Source organism: Phyllostomus discolor, chromosome 5 (genome assembly GCF_004126475.2).
Source record: "Phyllostomus discolor isolate MPI-MPIP mPhyDis1 chromosome 5, mPhyDis1.pri.v3, whole genome shotgun sequence".
NCBI lineage: Eukaryota > Metazoa > Chordata > Mammalia > Chiroptera > Phyllostomidae > Phyllostomus > Phyllostomus discolor.
In genome coordinates this window covers 14,850,652-14,875,658 of record NC_040907.2, presented here as the reverse complement: position 1 = coordinate 14,875,658, position 25,007 = coordinate 14,850,652, and the positions used below count along the sequence as shown (strand labels likewise).

Here is a 25,007-nt window from a genome sequence, read left to right as displayed (position 1 = left end):
CCACCCAAGCTGCTTTTCCATAGGAATAGTTGGTTTTGGTTCTGGATTCACAACTTCCTAAATCCTCTCAAACAAGCAACAGCTGGCCTTAGCGAGCCCCAGGCCCAGCACTAGCAGCAGCCAGCCTAGATTCACAGCTTGGCATCACCTGGGAATCTCTAAGCTGAGCATGAGTAGCAGCCACCTCAGATTGCTTTGTAGCTCAGGCAGCGTGCCCCAGGCAAAACATAGGTGGGGGCTGAGCTTGGCCTGCACCACCCAGGAAACCCCAGGGCCAGCACACCCAGTAGACAGCTACAGACCATGTTAGAGCACCACCACACTGCCTCTGAACAGCTGATCTCCCACAGAAGGCAGGGTTGTGGTCAGTGGTCACAGCCAGTCCTTACAGCTGACTGACCTGGGTAAATCCTTCCCGTTGACCTGCCAACAGCAACCAAGGCTCAACTCCAAGAGGAGGGTGTACTCAGCCCATGTAAAGGGCACATCTGCAGTACCCAGCTTGGGTGATAGGGGAAGCTGTGCCACCGAACCCTACAGGACACCTACTACATTAGGCCACACTACCAAGACAGAATCAAGAGTCAAAGCAGCTCTAGGGGCAAGGGGCTCAGCGCTACCGCCGGGTAGAAACAAGGTGCTGGCTGGATAAAACAAGGCGGAGGGCCGGATTCGGCCCAAGGGCCTGGTGTTTGCCACCTGTGCTCTAGAACACTCAAGGAAGAATAACCCTGCCGCCCTCCGCCAGGCCAGCCCGCTCCTAGGCTGCGCCTGGAGTTCTTCCCCATCCGGAATGCCATCCATCGTCCGTTGGGAAATGCAGGCGGCCGCAGCATGCCCACCCAGTATCCCAGGAAGACAGCCGAGAGAGCTCGTCCTCTTTTTACTTCCAAGTGCTCCGGAGGCCTGCAGCGGCCTGCAGCGTCTCAGCCAATCCCGTCCTAGACCGTGTCTGGTCGCCTTAGCAAACTCCTCCCGTGGCCCCTCCCTACTTCTCTCCAGTGATCTGATCAGATCTCTGCATCACTTTGGTTGGGTCACGCGCTCCCCCAGGCCCCAAAGTGCCCACCACTCCTGCTGGCCCTACACCAGCATCCTTCAGCCGTTCACGCCATCTGCCCGGCACCCGCAGCCGTCTGGATTCTGAAGCTCTGGTCTGGCGGGGAAGAGGCGGTGAGGTGATCTGCCCACGGCTGGCACGGAGTCCCCATTTCACACACGCAGAAAGAAAGGTTTAGGGAGCTCCAGTGAACTGCTCGAGGGCATTACAGCTGGGCTGGACTGGAGCCCAAGTCCCTGGACTCCAGGGCGCACAGCCCGGCCCCACCCTCAGAGTTCCTCCTGAGAAACAGCTCCACTGCCCTGGCAAGAACCTTGTGGCCATGGGGACCCAGAGGGGAAGTGGTGACAGGGACGGAAGACCAGACCTCCCCCAGGCTCACTCATCTGTGATGTGAGAGAGAACAAAAGCAAGAGAAAGCGGGTTGAGGGGCAGCAGCCAGCAGCTCTGATTGGGACCCAGGACCACATCTCAGACACCAGGTCACCAGGTCTCCTCGGCTCCCAGCAGGCTCAGCCGCAGAATCGGTGAGTAGTTCTTTTGTTCTTTTATTTGGGGCTTCTTTATTGTTCCAGAAAACCTGTGTAGTTACCGTACCCCTTCCCTCCTGGGATGCGAGAAGCTGGGTGGGCCTGCCTGGGGCGAGGGACTGATGTCACATGATGACTCCTGGGGCTTCTAAGGACCCGTCACAGGAAGGGTTAGGGCTGATGTGGTCCTCGCCGGTGGACACAAGAGTCCTCTCCACCAAGGTCAGGGGACAGAAGGTGGTAATCACCAACCCACAGACAGCCTTACTGTGTGCCAGGCACTGCTCCGGGGCATTTCATCGATCGTTGACTGAATCCGCACAACCACGGCATACAAGTACTATTATTACTCCTCACTGTACAGAAGGGTGCTAGGCAGCTCACCTGAAGTCACGCGGGCACTAGATGACAGTGCTGGGCTTACACGTAGGCACTCTGGCTCCGTGGTTTGCCCTTTAACCACCAGACACTTCTGCCTTTCAAGGCAGAGGCTTGAATAGCAGATGGGGGCCAGGAAAGAACCCCAAAAGAAGGGGGCTGGGAGAAGACTTAGAGATCATCTGGTGAGTCCGAGTGCCCTCATTTTACAGGTGGAGAAACTGAGGCACAGAAAGACTTGCACTCCCGACTGGGGCAGCTCAGACGTGTAGGGTAGCCTCGTGCGCCCGAGACCCAGGAGACCAGGGGTTCCTTCTTGGAGGTTCCGCTCAGTGGGACAGTGGCGTTTATGAGTGCGCCCTGGGGCCGGTGTCCCGTGAGGGCGGGCCCTGGCGTTGTCTCTCCAACCCCAGGGCCTCGGGTAAGCCGCTCCACTGCTCTCCCCCTCAGCTCACGCTTCCGAGAAATTCTGCCCCAAAATATCACAGTGAGGCTTGTGGGTTGACTCAATGACGTGGGCGCCGGGATGGGGACCTGCGCTGGGCTCAGGATGGCTGTGGTGGAGATTTGGGTCTTCACCCCACCTGGCCTTGCTGTGGGTGAGAGATGAGATGAGGCCACAGCTGCTTTTCCCTCGAATGCGTGGCATGTGGACACCTGGAGCCCCAGGGCTGAGTCGGGGGAGGGACCGGGGAGACCCTGGGAGGTGGCGCCCCAGCGACTCTGGCCCCAGCTCTGAAACCACTTTGCGGCTCCCCCGGAGGGGTCCCCTCACCTGCCCTGGGGCCCAGCATCGATTTCTGCCAATGAAGTACATCCTCTGCCCTTTGGCTGGCTACGGATATGGAGGTGGTTGAGGGGGGCAAACTGGCAGCTCAGCAGAGCAGAGCCCTTCAGTGCCAGCCTCTCCCCTCCTCATCTGGTTCCACCTCTCCATCTCACTGCCCGCTCTCAGATGTGCGTAGAAATGCTCTTTGATTCATTCTTATTGTGGCACATTCGACAGAACTCTGAGCCCTCATCCTACTGGGCTGGTGGGTGATTAAACCTCAGGGTGCGCTGAGCTTCCCCCGCCCCCACCTGCACTTCCCAGCACGGAATGCTGCCTCTGAGGGCCGCACACAGAGCACAGTGTGAGCAAGGCCCCTGGTCTTCGTGGCGCCCCAGCTCCTCCTAGGATGGATGCCCCTTATCCAAAGGGGCTCGGTCCCTTGGAGTCCAACCCGATCCACTTCCTTGGCCTTCCTGGAGTCCAGATTCTTTGTCAAGATTCAAATTCACTGTGTCTTCGGTCCAACCTCCAAGGGGTGCCACCCTGGCAACCTCCCCAGAGGACCGCCATCTCCTCAAGGCCCTTCCAGGCGACAAAGCCCAGGTCCCCAACTCTCATGGCACCGTGACCTCTGGCCCCTTACCTCTCTGGGCCATCTCTCCTCTCCCCGGCGTTGGCTCATACACGCGGGCTCCTCTCTCTCCACCCACCTGGGACACCAGCCTAACCTTCTCGCTGAGCTCAGGTTTTTACAAAGGACAGGAAGAAAGGCTGTCTTCGAATGGCTTCTGCTTTCTACTCCCACCCCCGCAAAAAGTCCCTGAGCCAGGAGATACGTAGGGCGCTCTTTGAAGGGAGGCGCAGCCCCAGCTCCCAGCGAGGAAAACCGAGGCCCGCAGGCGGTGGTGATTTGCTTCGGGTCACATGACCGAGGAATCACAACGCTAGTGTGGAGCCCAGCTCTGCGGGTGCCAAAACCTGTGCTCTCTCCCCCGAACCCCACCGAAGACCTAAGCCCCCGCACCAAGTAGGCAGGCAACTTTGGAGGAGTTACAGCTCCTTTTCAAAACTCAGTTTCTCCAGCTCTTAAAAAATGAAGCTGTAAACAGCATTACCAACCTGCCCCAAAGGGGTGCTTCTTTATTTTCTTAAATTAACATGTATGGAGCATGCACTACACGCCAGGGCTCTCTGCTAGCACCGAGAATCCCCCTCGTTCAATCCTCGCTACAGCCCTCGAGGGAGATGCTGTCACTGCCCCCGCTTGAGAAGTGAGAAACTGAAGCTCACACGGGCGTGCATCCGTGTGAAAGTTCACACGGCTCGCGGTGCACCGCAAAGCCAGCACGCAGACCCCGGTGAGCCTGAATCCACAGCGGTGCTCTGTGGCAAGAAAGCGCTAAGGTGAGATGCAGGCTTGAAAAATGGCCAGCTCTCTTCCAGCAGAGCTCAGGAAAGGGTAAAACCGCTCCCCCTTCGCTCCATCTCCTGGGAAGGGGGGACATCCGCAGAACATGAAGTGTGTCCTGCCCCCAACCCCGGGCCACAGGAAAGGAGAGCCCGAAGGCCAAGGAAAAAAAAAAACGTCAGACAAGGGCAGATCCTTGGGGTAGATGGGCCAGATGGGGGGGAGCCCCCAGGCGTGGAAGGGAAGGCTGCTGGAATCCCACCCCGATAGGGAGGATGTTGGCAAGACCTCGGGGCAGAAGTAGGTTGGGTTGGGTGTCCTGTGGGTTTTGCTGTTTCCCTCCTCCCCAGCTGGCTCCCACCCCTACAGGGGAGGCCCCCAATTTTCTGCTCACAAAGCAATTAGAGGTAGCCTGCCCACCAAAGCCCCCCACCCGCCTCTCTCTGGGGATTGGAGCCACCCCGAAGTTCCTCTTTGAGAACCACAGCTGCGTTCGTGGCGTTGCCTCTGCCAGAATCAAGTGTGTCTGCTTCTGTGCATCTCATGGACCTGTCTGGGTCCCGGGGGACCTGACGGAGCTGGAAGCAGGGACAGGTGTGTGCACGGGGCCATTCTTACTAATACTCACTTAACAGGTGAGGCTGCCAAGGTTCAGACACGGCAGGTCAATGGCAGAGACTAGAGTCAAGTTCAGGTGTGTCCTTCCACTACTTCACCAGGTTTCCCAACAGGTAAAGAGGTATTCCAGAAGGTTCACATCATGAGAGGATCATGGTGCCTGTTCCCTTTTTTTTTTTTTTTAAGATTTTGTTTATTTTCAGAGACAGGGTAAGGGAAGGAGAAAGAGAGGGAGAGAAACATTGATCAGTTGCTTCTCACACGCCCCCAACTGAGAACCTGGCCTGTAACCCAGGCGTGTGCCTTGACACGTGAACCGGTGACCTTTCGGTTTGCAAATCAGCACTCAATCCACTGAGCCACACCACCTAGGGCTCCATTTTTTAATTGATGAATAATTATTTTACTATTTAAAAGCTATTTTTCCCAGCGTGAGAGTTTCTTAGGGTAAACAGAAGAACCAAAAGCAGCCGTTAGGGTATTATTCTAAGGGAAACCAGTCAGACAGAAAAAGGTAAATGCCATATCATTTCACTCACATGTGGAATGTGGAAAATAAAACAGAGGAGAAACAGGCCCACAGACACAGAGCACGAGCTGAGGGTTGCCTAAAGGGAGCGGGCAGAGGGGGTGGGTGAAATAAAAAGTATATATTTATGTTAAGGGGAAATATATATATGAAAAACTTGTGCATTGTGGGAGCTACTGCAGGCACACTCAAGGGCAGTAATCCATTCCGCTCCATCTATTGAACACCCCCCTGCCCCCCGTGTACAGAGTTGGGATGGAAGGCTCCGAGGGCGTGGAGAGGACAAGACAAGGCCCCCTCCTGGGAGGGAGGAAGAACAGACCAATAAACCCACACAAGCAGCAGTGAGAAGTGACTAAGCCAGTAACGGTCTCCTGGCTCCTGACCTGGCTGCTTAACATTTGGCCCCTGGAGTGGCTTTGGGGGACATGTGGTCTTATTTGGGGGACATGTAATTTATACCCTTAGCAAACCAATGATTGAAGACAGGAAGCAAAAGAAACTCTGCCACCCACGCCGTGTACTCCCCACAACAGCCCTGGTGGAGACACTGTCGCCGTTCCCATTTTACAGATGAGGACACTGAGGCTCAGGGAGGGGAGTCATCTGCCCAAGAGGCCACAGATTTAATAAGGAGCAGAGTCAGAACTCACAACTGGGACCTCGGGCTGCCTCTCAAACCTGTGCGAGCGTTTCCTCCTTGTCCTTCCCTGTTAGCCACCTCTCTTCGCCGAAGCAAGCGATAGAAATCCAGTCACCCTGCACGATGGGCGGGATCGGCATGGCCACTGCAGGTCCAACACCAAACCCAGGCCAGAAGGGGTGATATGCCTTCTTCCTCACAGCCCTACGGCCCAAAGCCAAACAAATCCACAAATGCACGCAAATTCATTCTACTCTAGTCGGGTAGGTGGAGCGGCCGTGAGGATCAGCTCCCCCAATGTCGGTCCCTTCTCCGCCTCTCCTCATGCCTCCGTGGCCTGAGTGCTCATGCCAGGTGTAATTTACCGTCAGCCTCTGTCCAGTGGTCCCTGTGACCCTACAGCGCTTTGTCACCACTCACGGGTCTTAGTGGCCTGGAGCCCTGTGAGTCAGCCACTGGCTCCCGCCAGTTTGCTCCATTACAAAGTGGGAGCGGTAGCAGCCCCTTGTTGGCTTGTCGGGAAGGATATATGACTCAGCGTGCAGAGTGCACGGTGGCGCTGGACGCAGCATGCGGTGAGCACTCATTCAAACCGACCTGCTGTCATTGTCACAGTCACCAGTGTGTTTCCAGAGCCGAGCCTCCAGGGCTCTTCACATCATCCTCACCCGTCACCCCACCTCTGCTCGGGGGCCCCGCTGCATTCCGACCCCCACCCCTCTGCTGCAACGCTAGAAACAACCAGAATCAAGTTTAGAGCAGGGGTGTGGCCAAGCCCGGAGAAGGTGGAACAACCTGGAGGAGGAAAACCGCAGGTGATTCAGAATGTCCACCCAGAGATGAACCGTTTCCTACGCTCTGCTGTGTAGAGGAGTCACTGTGAAAAGTCCTTGTCACTGTTCAAAAGGCCTCGGTGTCCCCGGGGTTATGAAGCCTTGCCTGTCCTACGGAGAACACTGCGTGGGCAGGAGAGGCGCCTACCACTTCCAGGTGTAATTTTAACAGTGTTCCCCAAACCCAACCACACACACACACACACACACACACACTCACACCACACATTTCCAGTGGCCAGTGGCCGAGCTGTCAGCGTAGCAAGCTGCCCCCGGGTAAGGGAGATCCAGACACTGTTATCGGTTGTTTATATTTTAATATGACTGAGTGTCCAAAATTTTCTGTGCTGGGTTTTATTTTTTCTAAGAAAGGAGCAGGCCTTTTTGTTGCTATTACAGCGATAAAAATAAAGGGCAGAGAGTCAGAGCGATGTTCCCTGAATCTCAGGGGACTGAGCACCCTTAAGCCCCTGAATGCTGGGATCTGGTGAAGCAGGAAACAAGGGAATTTGTGTTACTTACAGTAACTGTTTCAAGAGGTGCCCCAGACGGGACAGAAGTTCCCAGGAGAAGGTCGCAGGGGCCACCTGAGCAGCCGGGAGCAGGACGTGTGACGATAATGGCCTGGGCCTGGGGTCCAATGGGCTCTGCCCCTTTGTCTGACCTTGGGCAAGCCACTCATCTCTGTGAGCTCCCGTCTCCCCGTCTGCAAAACAGAGGCCACAGTGATAGCACGGCCCCCCGGCTTATTGTGGGGATAAACTGAGTTTACACACAAGCCATTGGTATTCAGGTACCCTCCCCCCAGCCCCTCTTCCCCCCCAACCCCCACATTTACCGAGGGGCAAGTTAGGCTCTAAAAATCTGTTCCTAAGCCCTTGCACCCTTTGAGGCCCCTTTTGAAATAAATAAGTGTCAAGCCGGCCATGCCCTTCTTGCTGCTGTGTTTCCAGCAAGCCTCCTCTCCGCCCATAAATAAGATCAGTTGTGTCCACTCTGAAAGTCCTGAAGAGCGTAACTGTCCTTGAGGATTTTCACAAGCGTCAGGGAGAACCCCTTCAACCAATTCATTCCACACATGCTGACGTGGCAGCTGCCCTGTGCAGCCAGAGTTCCGGGCCCTAGGGACGCAGCAGTGGACAGCAAGGCTCTCCCTAAGAGCGGGCATTCGAGAGTCCTAGCGGCCACAAGTGGCGCTGGAGGCCCTGGCTGGAAAACTGGGCCAGGGAGGAAAGGATGGCGAGCAGAGACCAGGGCACAGATGGTTGCCCAGAGTGTTAAAGACCCCTGTGCCCCTCCCCCATCTTCCATGGGCAGTGTCTGGCACCAGGTGTCCCAGCAGCCTGGGCTGGAGCTCTGACCCTGCCACCTGCAAGCCGTGGGACACCGGGCCAGTCCATCCGTCTGAGCCTCACCCTCCTCATCTGTGAGACGGTGAAACCAAGACATCCGCCTGCAAAGGGCAGCGTGGAGGACAAAGGAGACAATGCAGGTACAAAGCCCCTCAGGGTGCCTGCCACAAAGGAAGCTCGAGGGCACAGTGCCACGTTCATTTTCTTCACGTACTTTAACCACAACGACGTGTCACAACAGGTTGGGTACAGAGGTGGGTGCAAACCCAGCTGCCAGACAATCAAGAGATTTGCACCCCCCCAAAGTTATTTTTATTGAAAGTGCATTGTTTCTATTAACATGTGTTAGATTTATTAAAGACATGTTTAAGTTGAGAGGTTTATCTTCTAACACAGTGATGACTGGTGGGTGTAACCCCCACCCGCCGACGCCCGTCAGGGCCTGAGGAACTTTGCGTTGCGGGTTGTGCAGAAACGCTGAGAGCGCCAAGTCTGAGCCGCCGCTCAGGGCTTCCTGAGCTGCTTTTCTCACGCCAGCTCCCGGGCGGCCTGGCAGCACCCCCGCCCCCGCCTCGTGTGGGTGGCTCATTGTGCAACTTCCAGGTTGAAAGGACCCCCCTGAGATCTCACCAAAAGCCCCCTGCAGATGCTGATTTGTCTGAGGTTACCCCACCTCCAGTTCCACCCAAAACTGGGACTGGAATCCAGATGCCCATCTCCTCGGTCCAGGGCTCTTGCCATGATGGCAGACAGACAGACAGGTGCTGACCTCCTCGCCCCAGGCTGGTGGACAAGCCATCGGGCCCCCCACACGCACACGGCTTCCCGTTCACTCAGCTCTAAAATCCCAAATGGCAACAGGATCTCCTCCCTCTGTTCTGCCAGCTCTGCCCTCCCTCCTGCCTCTCGCCTCCCTCCTCGGCCTCCCTCCTTGGCCGCCCCCTCCTCCAGCCCAAAGCACAACAGAGATGATGATGTCATTCCCATTTGTCACCAACTAGCAAGGGAGCTGGGAAGATGAGGAGAAAGACATAATTGGAGTACGTATTCTATATGGCCTACACATACAATCTGCCATCAGCGGAGGGCTTACTGTGTGCCAGGTACTGTATTAAGCACGATGCGATTCCATTCATCCTTGTGCCTCGCTCCACTGATCAGATAGTTACAACTCGTTGTTCCCATTTTACAGATGAGGAAACTGAGGAAAAGAAGCGAAGTACTTTATCCGAGGGCACAAAGCTAACACTTTGCCGAGCCAGGACTGGAATTCAGGTCTGCCTGGCTCCTAAGCCCACCGGCCAGAATGGTAAATCCTTGGGGGTGAGGAGGTCAGGACTCCATCAGGCTGGGGGCAGGACTAAACTCTAGTCCAGCCAATGGTGGCCATGGCGGCGGTGGTGAGTGCAACGGATCAGAAGAGGGGGAAAGCCAAAAGGAGAGAGAAAAGAGATGTGATTCCCCCCCCACCCCACCCCGGGACTAAAGACAAAAGGTTGTGTCCACTGTCGGGGCCCCGCACCCTGCTCAGGGTCACCAAACAGCTCCTGGCCCTAGACCAACCTGGCCCTATCCCAGCAGGAGGGCTCGAGTCCTGCATCCTGTCCCTGGCTGTGGAATTTGGGGCAAGTGACCCGCCCTCTCGGAACCTGTTTGCTCAGGGGATGCTGACCCGCCTCAGTGAATAGCCAGGAACCTCCTGTGCAAACAATCAAGTGTGAAAAAATGTGGGCATTGTTAGCACACTCTTTAACAGGGAAGTTGCAGGGAGCATGCGGTCATGGAAAAGAGGAAGAAGGTATCTGAATGCATTCAACAAAACTGCGCTGTGGGCAGATTTCAGGTCGGTCGGATAGTGTGCCGAGTGTTTGCCCGAGGTGGGAACGCCAGTGTAGGAGGAGAGGATGGATGGGGCCCGGTCTTCAGAGCCATGGACAGGAGCACAGGTTCCCAGTGCCCACGGCCAGTCTCTTCACATCTCCGGGCTCCAGTTTCCTCACCTGTGAAAGACGGAAGATAATAATACTAGCCTCACGGGGTGGTTTGCAGGCTTAAATGAGATAACGATGCCTAGCACGCATCGTCATTATCGGCCAATCTTCTTTTCATGTGGCAATAAGGGGCTGGAGGACAGCAAGTGACTTCTCCATAGAACTAACTGGTGCCAGAGCGGGGGCTCATACCCTGTGTACCAGCTTCCCGACTTGGGGCCCTTTTCTTTCCACACCCCGCACACACATTCTGCAGTTGGATCAGGCAGCCAAGCCACTGCTTAGGTTGTTTTAAATAATGATTTAACGGGCACATCAAGAATTCCAGGATTAGCTTCCCTAGTCACAGATGAAGCAACTGAGGCTCAGAGAGTTTAAGCAACTCGCCCCTAGGTCACACAGCCCACCAGTGGCAGAGCTGGGATTTGAACCCAACAGCGTTTCATTCCTAACCCTTGGTACTTAACCTTCCTACAGTGGAAGGAGGCCTCAGACACCAGCTGGCCCCGTTCCTCCTAGGGGGGAGGCTGGAGGTGATACAGCAGCTGAGGATGGAAGGTCCAGGGAAAATGTGAATCCAGACATCAGGCGGTCACCCTCCAGACCTGTAAGTGGTGAATGGCCGTGAGAAGCTGGCTTGGGATGGGATCCTTCAGCCCCACAGGGCAGACCCATGGGGATGGGGTTTCAGTGACAACCAACAGACATTTGAGAGAGGAATTATAGAGGAACTAAAGTGATAATCTTTTGCCCTAATTCTGTAAATTATTCACTCTTTCCTAAAAGGAGTGGAGGTAGCCTATAGTATGAATTAGGAAGTTGAAATAAAAGCAAAGCATTTTATTTCAGGAGCCACTAAAAGGAGCAATAAGTGAATCAACCTTCAGTGACCCTACATTGCATTTAGCTCTGAGCTTCCTGGCAGCTGAGGAAAAAGGAAACAGAAATGTGCCTGAAGAAGCTTCCTTCTTTCCTGAGAGATGTTTGTTCATTCATTCAATAAGACAATAAAACAATTTATTTATTTTTAGAGAGAGGGGAAAGGAGGAAGAAAGAGAGGGGGAGAAACATCCATGCGTGAGATATTCACAGACCGGCTGTCTCTCACATGTCCCCAGCTGGGGACCTGGCCCACAACCCAGGCATGTGCCCTGACCAACCAACCGGAGACCTTTCAGTTCACAGGCCAGCGCTCAATCCACTGAGCCACACCAGCCGGGGCTCAGTAAGTCAATCTTAAAATATTGAATTTCCTGATTGGTGCCAGGCCCCATGCTCAAGGGCTGGAGATCCCAGGAGTGCATTAAAGAAACCAGTTTGGAAAAACCCCCTTTGGCAGCCCTTTGCATCTCTCCCCGTAGTTCACCTGACATCAACCAACTTCTCCTGCGATTTTTATCGCCAGAAAGACTTTGAGTTGCTTTCCCCACATGCTGTCCTACCTGCCAAATCCATTTCAGGTAGGACTGTCCTGGTGGTCTGTTCACAAGGTCAAAGAGCCTGGATGTGTGTGCCAGCCTCCTAGGCCATGCCTTAGCTGTGCCGCTGTGGTCCCCATCTTTTTCTGCAAGTCTGGTTGCTTGGGTCAGGAGCAGTCTGGTGAGAAGCTCACGGTCAAGCTTAGTGTGAAGGAGGTCTCGGACCGGTGAGCAATGTCTGCCTTGGACTTGGGAATGAGGGGTGGTGGCTCGGGGGCCGTCCAATGGCCTCACTTTCCTGGGCTGAGTTGCATTTCCATAAGGTCTGCTTTGCTTAGCTCAGGCCCCCCTCATGAAAAGATCTCCACCAACGATCTCATGTGGGCTATTTTTGGTATGAAGGACAGTAGACTACAAAGAGGTGTCCACTCCCTGACCCAGATTCTAGTCTCAAAATTAGAACCTCACAGTCCAGGAAGCAAAATGAGAAATGGGCATGAATAATAGAAGGAAGACAGTGATCTGTGCACTAGGACTCAGTGAGTTTCATCCACCTGGAGAGGTAAGAACAAACCAGAGAATGCTTCCTGGAGGAGGTGGCTTTTCACATAGGCCCTGAAAAAAAAATAGCTAAGATTTGGGCAAAGAAACATAGCCTACAACTCCAAACTCCAGCAAACTTCCTTGCAACTGCAACCAAGTGCTACCAAGCACAGAAGGTGACTAGGAAAAGAAATGTAGCATGAAGTCCCTGTGACACACCTCTCATGGCTGGACATAGTGCCAAGAGCCCAGCCTTCTAGGAAGCAGGTCAGGGGGGTCACCTTGGTCTATTACTGATGGACTGTTCATGCAGGTCAAACTTTTTTTTTTACTTTTTAATTTTTTTAGATTTTTATTTATTTATTTATTTTTAGAGAGAGGGGAAGGGAGGGGAAAAGAGAGGGAGAGAAACATCAATGTATGGTTGCCTCTCACATGCCCCAAACTGGGGACCTGGTCTGCAACTCAGACATGTGCCCTGACTGGGAATCGAACCAGCAACCCTTTGGTTCCCAGGCTGGCACTTAATCCACTGAGTCACACCAGCCAGGGCAAACAGGTTTTTTTTTAATGTGATGGTTCAGCCTTCATGGAGGTTAAATGTCCACCGAGGATGAGTGGAGATCTTTCCATCTGTCTGAGCTCTCAGGCAAAGGTCAGATACGACTCAAGCACAGAATCCTGTAAGAATCCTATAAACTGACTGTTGAGGATTTCCTGCCTTTCGTTAGACATGTACTACAAGCCAGGCACAGCGCCACGAATTCAGCAAACGTGAAGCACTTAATCTGCATGACACTGTGATATGGGTAGCATTTCTCCAGGTTCGCAGATGAATGAAACAGGTGAAGTAACTTGCCCAACCTCATACTTCCCATAAAGTACAGACCTGATTTGAATCCAGAGAGGTCTGGTTGCAAAGCCTGTGCCATTGGAATCCAACACAGTGAGATCCCTGGAGGAGACCTAAGAAATCACTCAGTCAACCCACCTGCTTTAAACTGCTTTAAAAAGAGAGACTTCTAGCCAAGATGGAGGTATAGGTAGACACACATGTCTTCTTGTACAACCAAAAGAAGGACAACAACAAATTTAAAAACAAAAAATAACCAGAACTGCCAGAAAATCGAACTGTATGGAAGTATGACAACCAAGGAGTTACAGAAGAAACATTTATCCAAACCAATAGGAGAGGCAGAGATGGGCAACCGGGATGAAGAGGACTCACAGCAAAGCAGCAGTTGGTGGACCGGGCAAGACAGCAGCTGGCGGAGTGAGTGGTCCCACATTTAGTTGCAGATAAACTGGGAGGAACAACAGGGGAGCTAGACAGACCGTGCAATCCAGGTTTCCGGCATGGGGAAATAAAGCCTCAAAACCTCTGCCTGTAAAAATATGTGGGTGTTGAAGCAGCAGGAGAAACTCCCAGCCTCACGGGGGAGTTGTTAGAGAGACCCAGAGGGTCCTACAACGTACACAAACCAACTCACCTGGGAATCAGCACCAGAAGAGCCCAATTTGCTTTCGGGTAGCAGAGGAAGTGACTAAAAGCCGGCAGACAGCTGAACAAGCAGCATTATTCCCTCTCGGACCCCTCCCCCCCACGTACAGCACCACAACACAGTGATGTGGGTTTCCCCACCCTGGGGAATACTTAAGACTCTGCCCTTACTAGGTAACAGGCGAGCCAAGACAAAGAAATATGGCCCAAGTGAAAGAACGGATCAAACTCCAGAAAAAATACAACTAAGTGATGAAGAGATAACCAACCTATCAGATGCAGAGTTCAAAACACTGGTAATCAGAATGCTCACAGAAATGGTGGTGTGTGGTCACAAAATAGAGGGAAAAAGTGAAGGCTATGCAAAGTGAAATAAAGGAAAATGTACAGGGAACTGACAGTGAAGGGCAGGAAACCAGGACTCAAATCAACAGTTTGGAGCAGAAGGAAGAAATAAACATTCAGAACAGAATGAAGAAATAAGAATTCAAAAAAATGAGGAGAGGCTTAAAAACCTCCAGGACATCTTTAAATGTTCCAACATCTGAATCATAGGGGTGTCAGAAGGGGAAGAACAGCAGCAAGAAGTTGAAAACTTATTTAAAAACAAAATGAAGGAGAACTTCCCCAATCTGGTAAAGGAAACAGACTTCCAGGAAGTCCAGGAAGCTCAGAGAGTCCCAAAGAAGTGGGATCCAAGGAAGCACACACCAAGGCACATCATAATTATATTACCCAGGATTAAAGATAAAGAGAGAATCTTTTTTCTAAAGATTTTATTTATTTTTAGACAGAAGGGAAGGGAAGGAGAAAGAGAGGAAGAGAAACATCAGTGTGTGGTTGCCTCTCATGTGGCCCCCACTGGGGACCTGGCCCACAACCCAAGCATGTGCCCTGACTAGGAATCGAACAGCGACCCTTTAGTTTGCAGCCCATGCTCAATCCACTGAGGTACACCAGCCAGGGCTAAAGAAAGAATCTTAAAAGCAGCAAGAGCAAAGGAGACAGTTAACTACAAAGGAGTTCCCATTAGACTATCCGCTGATTTCTCAAAAGAAATCTTGCAGGCAAGAAGGAGCTGGAAAGAAGTATTCCAAGTCATGAAGGGCAAGGACCTACATCCAAGATTACTCTATCCAGCAAAGCTATCATTTCGAATGGAAGGGCAGATAAAGTACTTCCCAGAAAAGGTCAAGTTAAAGGAGTTCATCATTATCAAGCCCTTATTATATGAAATGTTAAAGGGGCTTATCTAAGAAAAAGAAGATCAAAAATACAAACAGTAAAATGGCAACAAACTCACAACTATCAACAACTGAACCTAAAATTAAAAAAAAATAAACTAAGTAAACAACTAGAACAGGAACAGAATCACAGAAATAGAGATCACATGGAGGTTATCAGCGGGGAGGGGGAGTGGTGAGAATGCGGGAAAAGGTACAGGGAATAAGAAACACAAATGGTAGGTGCAAAGTAGACAGGGGGAGGTTAAGAATAGTATGGGAAATGGAGAAGCCAAAGAACTTATATGTATGACCCATGGACATGAACTAAGGTGGGGGAGGTGGGGTACAGGGCAGAGGGAAATAAAGCAGAGAAAAAAAAACAGGACAGCTGTAATAATATGATCAATAAAATGTATTTAAAAAATAAAAGAAATAAACAGGAGAAAAGAAAGACCCAGAAAGGAGAAGGGACCTGCCCGAAGTCACTCCGCAGCAGAACAGGGACTGAAAAGCCGGCCTCCACATTCTCAGTCAGAGGTAAAAATAATGGCTCTTGGCCTTGAACCTCAGCTTCCTGTTGCAGCTGTATAGTAGCCTCCAGGGAAGGGGCATGTTCCTTCTCACCTAACATGTCCTCGGTGCCTTCAGGCTTTAAACATAGTAGTGATGGTGGGGCCACCTGTGAGCGTGGCGTTGTTTTACTTCACAGTTTCACTTCAGGTCAGAAAAAACCCCAGTGCCCCTTTCCCTGAGCGGTTCCCACAGCCCTCCAAGTTCCCTTCGCAGACACCCAGCCCGAGTCAGGTCTCCGGGCGACATCCCTGAACACCCATGGCAGTGTGGACCCCTTGTCTGGGAGAAGAGCGTCGGGTAGGACTGTGGCATTTTTCTTAGGTGGGGAGAGCGCTTGGTTGGTTGGTTGATTCTCTCTGAATCTTACGCTTGTAGGGTATCAGGTCACAGAATGTGTCTGCATGCCTCAGTGGCTCTTAATATTTGGCCCTGCAGTGCCGTGGCACACTGATGAAAATGTCTGAGCCCTTTCCACCTAACAAATGCATGGAAATAAAATCTTACATGCACTTTGGAAGGGACTGCCGTCCTGTCGCAGCCTACCTGTGCACTGGGTTACAAAGCCTTGGTGGAAGAACAGGACAGGTATTGTCATTGTCATTTCACAAATGAGAAAGGGGACTGAGAAAGTTGAAGGGACTTGCCCAAAGTCACGTGACAAGGCCGAGGCGGAACGAGAGCAACCGCGCAGGGCAGCACACAGCCAGTCCCTCTCCGTGCCGGGCATTCAGAGGGGGCTTTGCCCCGAGGAAGACTCTGTCTAGAAGCCAGATGCTCTGACCCCAGAAGGATGTCTGTCTGTCTGCCCAGAGGCAAGGCAGGCAGGGAGCTGGTTTTCTTGTGGCTCTATGCATTCTGTTGTTCTCCGATGTTGTCTTTTTAGGACCTCCATCCAAATGCCCGGATTTTGTGCCCTGACCTCATTTGGACAATAGGTACAGATTGGTGGACATGCCAGGGCTGGGGGAGGCACAAACGTGGCCACCCCCACCCCAGGCATCCCTGTTCTAGGCTGGATTTTGCATGAGTAAGCCATTCTCTGATGCGGGGAGGGGCTGTTTTCTAAGGGGAATATGAGAAGAGGGTTGGGGCAGAGGAGGGCAGCAGGGGTGCAGGGAGGAAGCTTCCAGAAGTGTCAAGGTGAAAGTGTGGGAGCTGAGAAAGGCTTACAAGCCTGTCACTCATTCGTGACCAGGGCTGAGAACTCAGTAGCTGTGTTTCCTGTGTCAGGGCAGGTGTGATCTTGCCAGCATTCAGCAGAGAACTTTCGTCTCAGGGAAATGCGCCCTGTCAGCTTGTCTGGGTAGGGCCATCTCCGAGCTTCCTGCGCAAGAGTTTTGTCTCGTGACTTAGGGGCTGTGGAATCTGGTTCCAGCTCTGCCGCCAATTCATCCCCATGGTTGGACTGTTTTCTCAGTGGTACAGTGATGGAGTTGGATTAAATCAGAGGTTGTCCATCTGTTTCTTGGAGCCTGAGAGCTCCACAAAGAAACCTACCTGGGCTGCCTTCAAGACAGCACAGAGGTGACGTGGACTCAGATGTTACCTGATTTATAAACTGGGGTTCCATCAAGTGTAAAAAGCATTCTGCTCTTGCCGTGGTCAATGTGGCTCAGTTGGTTGGAGCATCATCCCATAGACCAAAAGGTTGTGGGTTCAATTCCTAGACAGGGCACATACCCAGGTTGCTGGTTGCATTCCCAGCCAGGGTGCGGACAAGGGGCAGCTGATTGATATTTCTCTCTCTCTCTCTCTCTCTCTCTCTCAGCAATGAACACATGTCCTTGGTAAGGATAAAATTTTTTTCTAGTTTTAAAAAAGCTCTCTCTAAAATTAAAAAAGCAAACAAGCTGGATTATAATAAGGGCTGCCATTTAGCCAGCACTTTGATGCACCAGGTATGTCATTCTTAACAAGCTCACGGAGAAGGTGCACTATCCCATTTAAAGATGTTCCTGTTAAAAATAATAAGTGCTTCTATGTATTATATTAATTTACTTACATTTTCACAAAAAACCGTTTTACAGGTGAGAAATGGGGGAAAACAAGGCATTCGGTGTATGTCGAACAAGGCCACCCGGCTGAGATGTGAGCCTGCAGTGTGCTCCCGGCCCCATACGTGCTCACTCGGGGTCTGCTCCATTTGAGACAGCCCCTTCCAGCTAAATGGCTGCCGTGCATTACACAGTTACTGCGCGCGCACCGTGCAGCGGGCTTTGTACAGGGCTCCGAAGACCCAGAAACAGCGAAGGCTCAGTCCCGGACCTTGGCAAGCTGCGTGGCCTGTGCCAAGCGGTTTAACACCTCTCAGCCTCTGTTATGAAACGACGGTAACCACAGTTCTTATGTCACAGAGTTGTGTGGATGGTGTTCGACTGTGGCTGTGAGAAAATAGTCTGTAGAATTTAAATTACGTACACATGTTGGTCAGTGCAATCATCAGTGCGGTTGGAGACGAGACTAATTGATACAGAACCAGCTACAAGATATGCAGATAGGGCTGGGAGCTTGTGGTGTGACCGGGATCAGGAAAGACTTCCCTGGACAAAACAGGGGCCCAGAAGGAAGGTGGGGAAGGAAGGCGAGTCCGGGAAAGGAACCTTGGGGCAAAGGTGCAGGAAAGCAGACTACCCCGGGGGCTGGCGAGGCGCCAGCAGGCGAGCGGACTGCGGCTGACCGCAGCGGCTGCGGCTGCGGAGGGATTTGTTCCGCCCCAACCGGCTGTCGGTGGCGGCGCTGTCCCATAAAGATGGAACACGAGACCTTGTCATTTCAGGTTTTCCAGTAACCGCATTAAAAAATAAATAAAAAGAAACAGGCAAGATAAATATTTAGCCCAGTGTATCCAAAATATCGTCATTGTGACTTGTAATCAACATAAAACATTATGGATGAGATATTTTACACTGACTTATCCATACTGTCTTTGAGATCTGGTGTGTATATTACACTTAAAGCACATCTCATTGCAGACCGGCCACCTTGACAGCGGTGGCTACAGACAGAACTGGAATCAAATCCCAGCGTCCAGGCTGAAATAACCAGGTCATCCTGGGCCAGGTCCAAGTGAGGACTAGCTGTCCCCAGGGTCAGGCTCTCATCTAAATATATTTTGTCTATTAATTCGCTTAATCCTCCTGAACTGTCTGTAAAAGCGGGTTATCATGGTTATCTCCATCTTACAGAGAGGGGGCCCCTAGAGCTCCCTGTTCCGAAACCGCCCCCCTCCCTAGGACGAGGGTAAGCACACCCCTCATCCCAGGGAGGTCCCAATGAGGGGAGACTTGAAAACGCTGTGAAGGTCCCCTCACCACACACACCATGAAGCCACCATTGAGGAAGCCACAGGTCTCTCCGGCCCCAACTTCCCCTCCCTGAGCACTCGAGCCAGACAAGGTACAAAATTTCAGTGGGCACCAAAATAATTACAATAAATTCTGTTTTGCGTGTCAATAAAAGATTCAAACTATTAAATAAAGTTGTGAGGTTTTCAAAAATATTTTATTTACTTACTTTTTAGAGAAGGTAAAGAAGGGAGAGGGGGAGAAAATCATCGATGTGCAAGAGATACACATCGATTGATTGCCTCTCATGCGTCCCCAGCTTGGGATCTGGCCCGCAATCCAGGCAGGTCCCTGACTGGGAATCGAACTAGTGACCTTTCAGTTCACAGGCCAGCGCTCAGCCCAACCCACTGAGCCACACCAGCCAGGGCAAATGTTCAAATTTTATACATCCTGTTAATTAGTATAATGCCCGCTTAATCTGTCAACTTCTGAGAATGGAATGCTAAAATTACTCAAAATTCAGTTTCACTTCAGTTCGACTTCACAAACATTTATCGAGTTGCTGTTGTGTACCAGGTACTATTCTAAGCCCTTATATCCTTGGAGAAGGAGTCAGCTCGTTGACCTTATAGAACTTCAGTTCCAGGGGAACAAACAGACAGTGAACAATAAACATAACAAATAAGTTATGTAGGGTAAATTATGTATTAGAAAGTGATAAATGCTATGGAAAAAAAAAAGAGTGAAGGGGACCACAGGAGCAGGAGGGTGGTAAGCTGCAGTATTTCAGAATGTGGTAGGAGGGTAGATCAGAGAGCTAAAACCTGAGCCCCAAACTGAAGAAGGGAAGAGACTAAGCCAAGCACCTGTCTAGGGAAAGAGTCCAGGCGGAGGCAACAGCCAGTGCAAGGGCTCTGCGGTAGGAGTTTGGATCTGTCAGAAGGCCAGCGTGGCTCACGCTGGCCGACCAGGGGAAGCGTGGTAGCACGGGGGTCAGAGAGGTGATGGGACCAGAACACATGAAACCTTCTAGACCACTGTGAGTACTTTGGATTTTACCCTGCATGGAATGGGACCTGTGCAGGGTTGGGACAGTGGTAGGATCTGACCCATTTTTAAAGGATCACTTTGGCTATTGTGTTGAAATTAGGTTCAAGATGGGTCTGGCCGGAGGCAGGGAGCCCAGTTAATATTGCAGGCAACCGGGTAAGAGACAATGCCTGATTTTGAAAAGCCTGAATTAGATCAATGCCTTGATTCACTTCCTAAATAAAGCCTCAACTCTGTTCATCTCTCTCTCGGCTTGTGTTACTGTCATTCACAATTTTACTCCCACTTTGTGTTTTTTTAAAGATTTTATTTATTTATTTTTAGAGAGAGGGGAAGGGAGGGAGAAAGAAAGGGAGGGAAACATTGATGTGTGAGAGATACATCCATCAGTTGCCTCTCGCATGCCCCCTGCCGGAGACCTGGCCCACAACCCAGGCATGTGCCCTGACTGGGAATCAAACCCACAATCTTTTCGTCCGCAGGCTGGCTCTCAACTCACTGAGCCACACCAGCCAGGGCTCCACTTTGTTTTTATACCCTCCAAATCAGTCAGTTATTATTATTATGGCCTTATACACACATTTTTAAATTTCCTTATATATTTATCAACTTACTTGTTCACAATTTCTTCTTGCCTTCCTGTTCTTCCCTCTGTGAAGAATTTCCATCTCATGATGACGTATCCTATAGTCCTTCAGCTAAGGCCTGTTAGTGGACAATTCTATTTCTTTTTTTAATATATAATCTATATTATATTTTTTCCATTACCATTTAGTCCCCAATTCTATTTCTATTCCTTTATTCTGAGTGATAGTTTAGGTTTTTTCCCCTTTATCTTCTGGCAACTATTGTTGCTATTGGGAAATCTGCTTCTAAATGTAATTATGATTCCTTTGCAGGTATGGCATCTTTCTGATTGCTTTTAACTTTTTCTCTCTTTGTCTTTGGTAGTCTGGAGTTTTATTATGCTATCTGTAAATGATCTGTAAGTGTAGAATTACTTTGTTTTCAAAATTCTGCTTGGAGTTCACTGGTTGCTGAATCTGAAGAGTCACATCCAGGAGAATTCTGGAAGGTTCTCTACAATCGTCTCTTTGAAAACTGCCTCCCCAGTGCCCACCGCCAGTTCTGTGATTCCCTTTTGAAACTCCAGTTGGATCTATTTAAACTTTCATTCAATCCTTCATTTCAAGTTTTCCATCTCTTCACCTCCTTGTGCTGCATCCTGACAAATCCCTTCGGATCTGCCTTCCAGATCAATGCCTTTCAACAAATGTTTGGTGCTCTTTAACCTGCCCTTAAGGGTTTCTTTTTTCAATGACTTTGTTTTTCACTTCCAATGTTAAACTTGATTCTTCTTCACGTCTGCCCAGTCATTCATTATGTATTCAAGTTTTTGATTCCTTACTGTTTAATAATATTAAACATTTTTTTAAAAGATTTTATTTATTTGTTTTTAGAGAGGGAGAAAGAGGAGACACCCATGTGTGGGTGCCTCTTGCACGCCCTCTACTGGGCACCTGGCCTGCAAGCAGGCATGTGCTCTGACTGGGAATCCAACTGCCAACCCTTTGGTTTGCAGGTCAGCATTCAATCCACTGAGCCACACCGGCCAGGTCTAATATTAAACATTTTGCTAACCTATACCCAAGAATTATACGAAGTTCCTGGGAGTCTAATTCTACTGTCTGATATTTCTGCTAATTCTTGTTCATGTTTCCTTATGTGTTTTGTAATTTTTGCATTGTAAGCTCAAATTCCACAGGCCTTTACATAGGGTCTTTGTATATATATTGTGGAAATCTTGTGTGACCTGGATAGAAATTATATTCCTCTAGAGAAATTTTGAGTTCGTTTTGTAATAATGATATCTAATAATGTCCCATATAATATTTGGGTGATTTATTTTTCTCTCAATATTTAAAATATACTTATACTAAAAAAATGACTCATTACCTAACATTCAAATTTATCCGGACTCCTGTACTTTATCTGGCAACCCTGCTGGTGTGAAGCCAAAGTCTTGTCTCCCATCTCTAAATAGTCGTTTAAACTTTAGCCACTTACTTGCCAAAAGTGGCAAACAAAAAAACAAAACACCAGTGCAAAAAAGCAACAACAAAACCCCTCCACCGTATCATTCTAGAGTCCATTTTTTCTTGGTTTTGATTTCCTCTTCATTTTTGACCATTGGAAATTTACCTTACTTTCAGAGGGAAGTCTGAGGATTAGTCTTTTTGAAAACACAAGGCCGAAAAGTTTGCAGGCCACTTCTGCTTCTTGAGTTCCCACACACCTCTCCTAAGGCTACCAGTGCAGACCTAGTGCCCCGTTAGAATGGAGAAAAGGCGAGACGGAGAGGAACAAAATACAGATCGCTATTTTAACACATCCATCTCCACAGATAAAAGGTTGGCTAGGGTCAGTGATCGTGTGAGGTCCTAATTGTGCCGGCTGAAAAAAACTCATTTCTTCTTCTCGTTGTACCCCAGTAAAGACTCCTTGGCAAGCCCAGCAGAATCTGAAGGACTCGCTCCATGGAGAGCTGCTCAGCGACGAAGGCAGCCAACAGCTCCAAGAACGGCTCGGACTTCAACCCCATGAAGGATTACATGATTCTGAGCAGACAGCAACAGATCGCCGTCGCGGTGCTGTGCACCCCCCTGGGCCTGCTGAGCGCCCTGGAGAACTTGACTGTGCTCTACCTGATCCTGTCCTCCCGCCGGCTCCGCAGGAAGCCCTCATACCTGTTCATTAGCAGCTTGGCTGGGGCTGACTTCCTGGCCAGTGTGGTCTTTGCCTGTAACTTTGTGAATTTCCACGTCTTTCAAGGCGTGGATTCCAAGGCTGTCTTTCTGCTGAAGATCGGGAGCGTGACCATGACCTTTACAGCCTCTGTAGGCAGCCTGCTGCTGACCGCCATTGACCGCTACTTCTGTCTGCGTGACCCACCTGCATACAAAGCCCTAGTCACCCGTGGGAGGGCACTGGTGACCCTGGGCATCATGTGGGTCTTCTCAGCACTGGTCTCCTACCTGCCCCTCATGGGGTGGACTTGCTGTCCCAGTCCCTGCTCTGAGCTTTTCCCTCTGATCCCCAATAACTATCTGCTGGGCTGGCTCCTGTTCATCGCCTTCCTCTTCTCTGGCATCTTCTATACCTATGGGCACGTCCTCTGGAAGGCCCATCATCACGTAGCCAGCCTGGCTGAGCACCAGGACAGGCAGGTGACAGGAATGAGGCTGGATGTGAGATTGGCCAAGACGCTGGGGGTGGTGCTGGCCGTTCTCTTCATATGCTGGTTCCCAGCACTAACCCTCATGGCCTATAGTCTGGCCAGCACTCTAAGTGACGAGGTCAAGAAGGTCTTCGCCTTTTGTTCCTTGCTTTGCCTTGTCAACTCCCTGGTCAACCCCATCATCTATGCCCTGCGGAGTAAGGAGATCCGTTCCTCTGCCCACCACTGCCTGGACCGCTGGAAGAAGCATCTGAGAGGCCACGGGCTTGAAGAGGCCCAAAGGTCCTCAGTCACTGAGACAGAGGCTGATATAAAAATCACCCCGTGGTCAGATTCTAGGGTTCTGTCTTCTCTGGTTGCTGATGAGGCCTCTTTCATAGTTTTGAACAAGTCAGGTCAGAAATCATTTCACTCCCTGGAAGAGAGAGAGCAGTCTTAACCCTCTCATCTCACTGGAACCAGCCCCAGAGGCCTGAACACTTAAACTTCTTTGCTGGTGAGTGTTGGCACCGACCCCAGGAGGGTAGCCTGGTCACGCCTATCTGCACACAGTCTGCTGGACAGCTACATCCTGTGAGGAGTGGCGAGGTGGGCAGGAGGACAGACGCCTGGGACAGGCTCAGTGCACGTCAGGTCAGGAAAGTTTTCTTAACAAGATGGCCCAGTGCCTGCATTCTCCGGAGACCAAAGGACCCAGAGGGAGCCTTGAAGCTCAGCAATGAGGGGCTCAGAGAAAATTTGAGAAGAATGGCTTATTCTCCTGGGATCTCAGGGTATGAATGGATGGATAGCCAGCTCTTATTCCTGCTTAGTTGTCGGGCCCTTCTTGGTTGTGGGTCACCCTTGTCCACCAGGGACCTTTTTAGGTCACCCTACCCCACTGAGGACCAAAAACTGTGATGTGATGAAAATTACAGGTGTTGGTCCACCTCGTTCAGAAGTAACCGATAGCCCTCCAGGTAAAGGCGTCTTGTTATTAGGGTGATGGCCCTTCTCGACCACTGATAATCCCCACTCACAGCTGTGTGACCCCTTAGGTGTCTGGGGAATATGGAGGCTGGGATCGCTGGAGACAGAATCTTCAGAGAATGTTATTGACCATGTGAAGTGCTATTGGGTGGCACCACTGGAAGCAGGCAGCATCCCAGTCTAACCCACCTCCAAGAAAAGGAAGACATTCACAAAGATTTCATACATCCCTCAACTCGCTCTCATTTCAGGCCTTTTGTCTCCTCCACGCCTCTAGGACAAATAAGAAACAGAGCAAGGAGGAAGAGGGGGGGAGTGCCTTTACTATGTGCTAAGCACAGGGCTGACAGCCCACGGTCCATTATCTCCAGCAAGATTACAGCCCCAGTGCTTTTGAAGATCCCTGGACACTGTATTTTACATATCAGGGAGGCCTCAAACAGTAGGCAAGAGAAATTGTTGGTGGCGGCCAGATTGCGGGAATTCTAACGCAATTATTTGGGACCAAAGACAGAATAAAAGGGAAGAAATGATTAAATATATCTTCATTCAATATTTTGTAAGACAATGTGTCCACTATTCATTCATTCACTGTTTCCCCCATCTCCTAAATGCACTCCAGGGTGTGTGCCAGGTCCTGGGTGTTCATAAATAAGACTCTGCCCCTGTCTAATGGGGTTGACGTTCTCCATTCTGGTGGGGAGAGCGCCAATAAATGAATAAGTAATTTCGGGCAGTACAATGAAAGGTATCATCGGGATCCAGTGATAGGGATTAATTGAGGCAGGATAGACCTACTAGGTGCTCTTAAGTCTTTACTATGTGCCAGGCACTGGGCTAAGTGCTATTTTTTTTAAAGAGATATTTTATTTATTTATTCTTAAAGAGAGGGGAAGAGAGGAAGAAAGAGAAGGAGAGAAACATCGATATGAGAGAGAATCATTGATTGGTTGTCTCCCACACGCACCCAGGGACTGAACCTGCACCCCAGGCATGTGCCAGACTGGGAATCAAACCAGTGACTTTTCACTTTGCGGAATGACACCCAACCCACTGATCCACACCGGTCAGAGCATGGGCTATGTACT

General features: G+C 50.7%; 1 protein-coding gene across 2 annotated transcripts; it reads left to right on the top strand.

The window, feature by feature from the left end:
* Positions 1–1,368: 1,368 nt before the first annotated feature.
* CNR2 (cannabinoid receptor 2) lies at positions 1,369–24,769 on the top strand. Of its 2 annotated transcripts, XM_036025526.1 has the most exons (3): positions 1,369–1,587; positions 9,316–9,398; positions 22,205–24,769. In XM_036025526.1, exon 3 carries the CDS (start codon positions 22,250–22,252, stop codon positions 23,387–23,389), a length of 1,140 nt encoding a protein of 379 aa, XP_035881419.1. In that variant the 5' UTR covers positions 1,369–1,587; positions 9,316–9,398; positions 22,205–22,249; the 3' UTR covers positions 23,390–24,769. The 2 variants fall into 2 exon arrangements, with proteins under 2 accessions (XP_035881419.1, XP_028368408.1); XM_028512607.2 differs by lacking the exon at positions 1,369–1,587 and having other exon boundaries at positions 9,263–9,398.
* Positions 24,770–25,007: the final 238 nt, after the last annotated feature.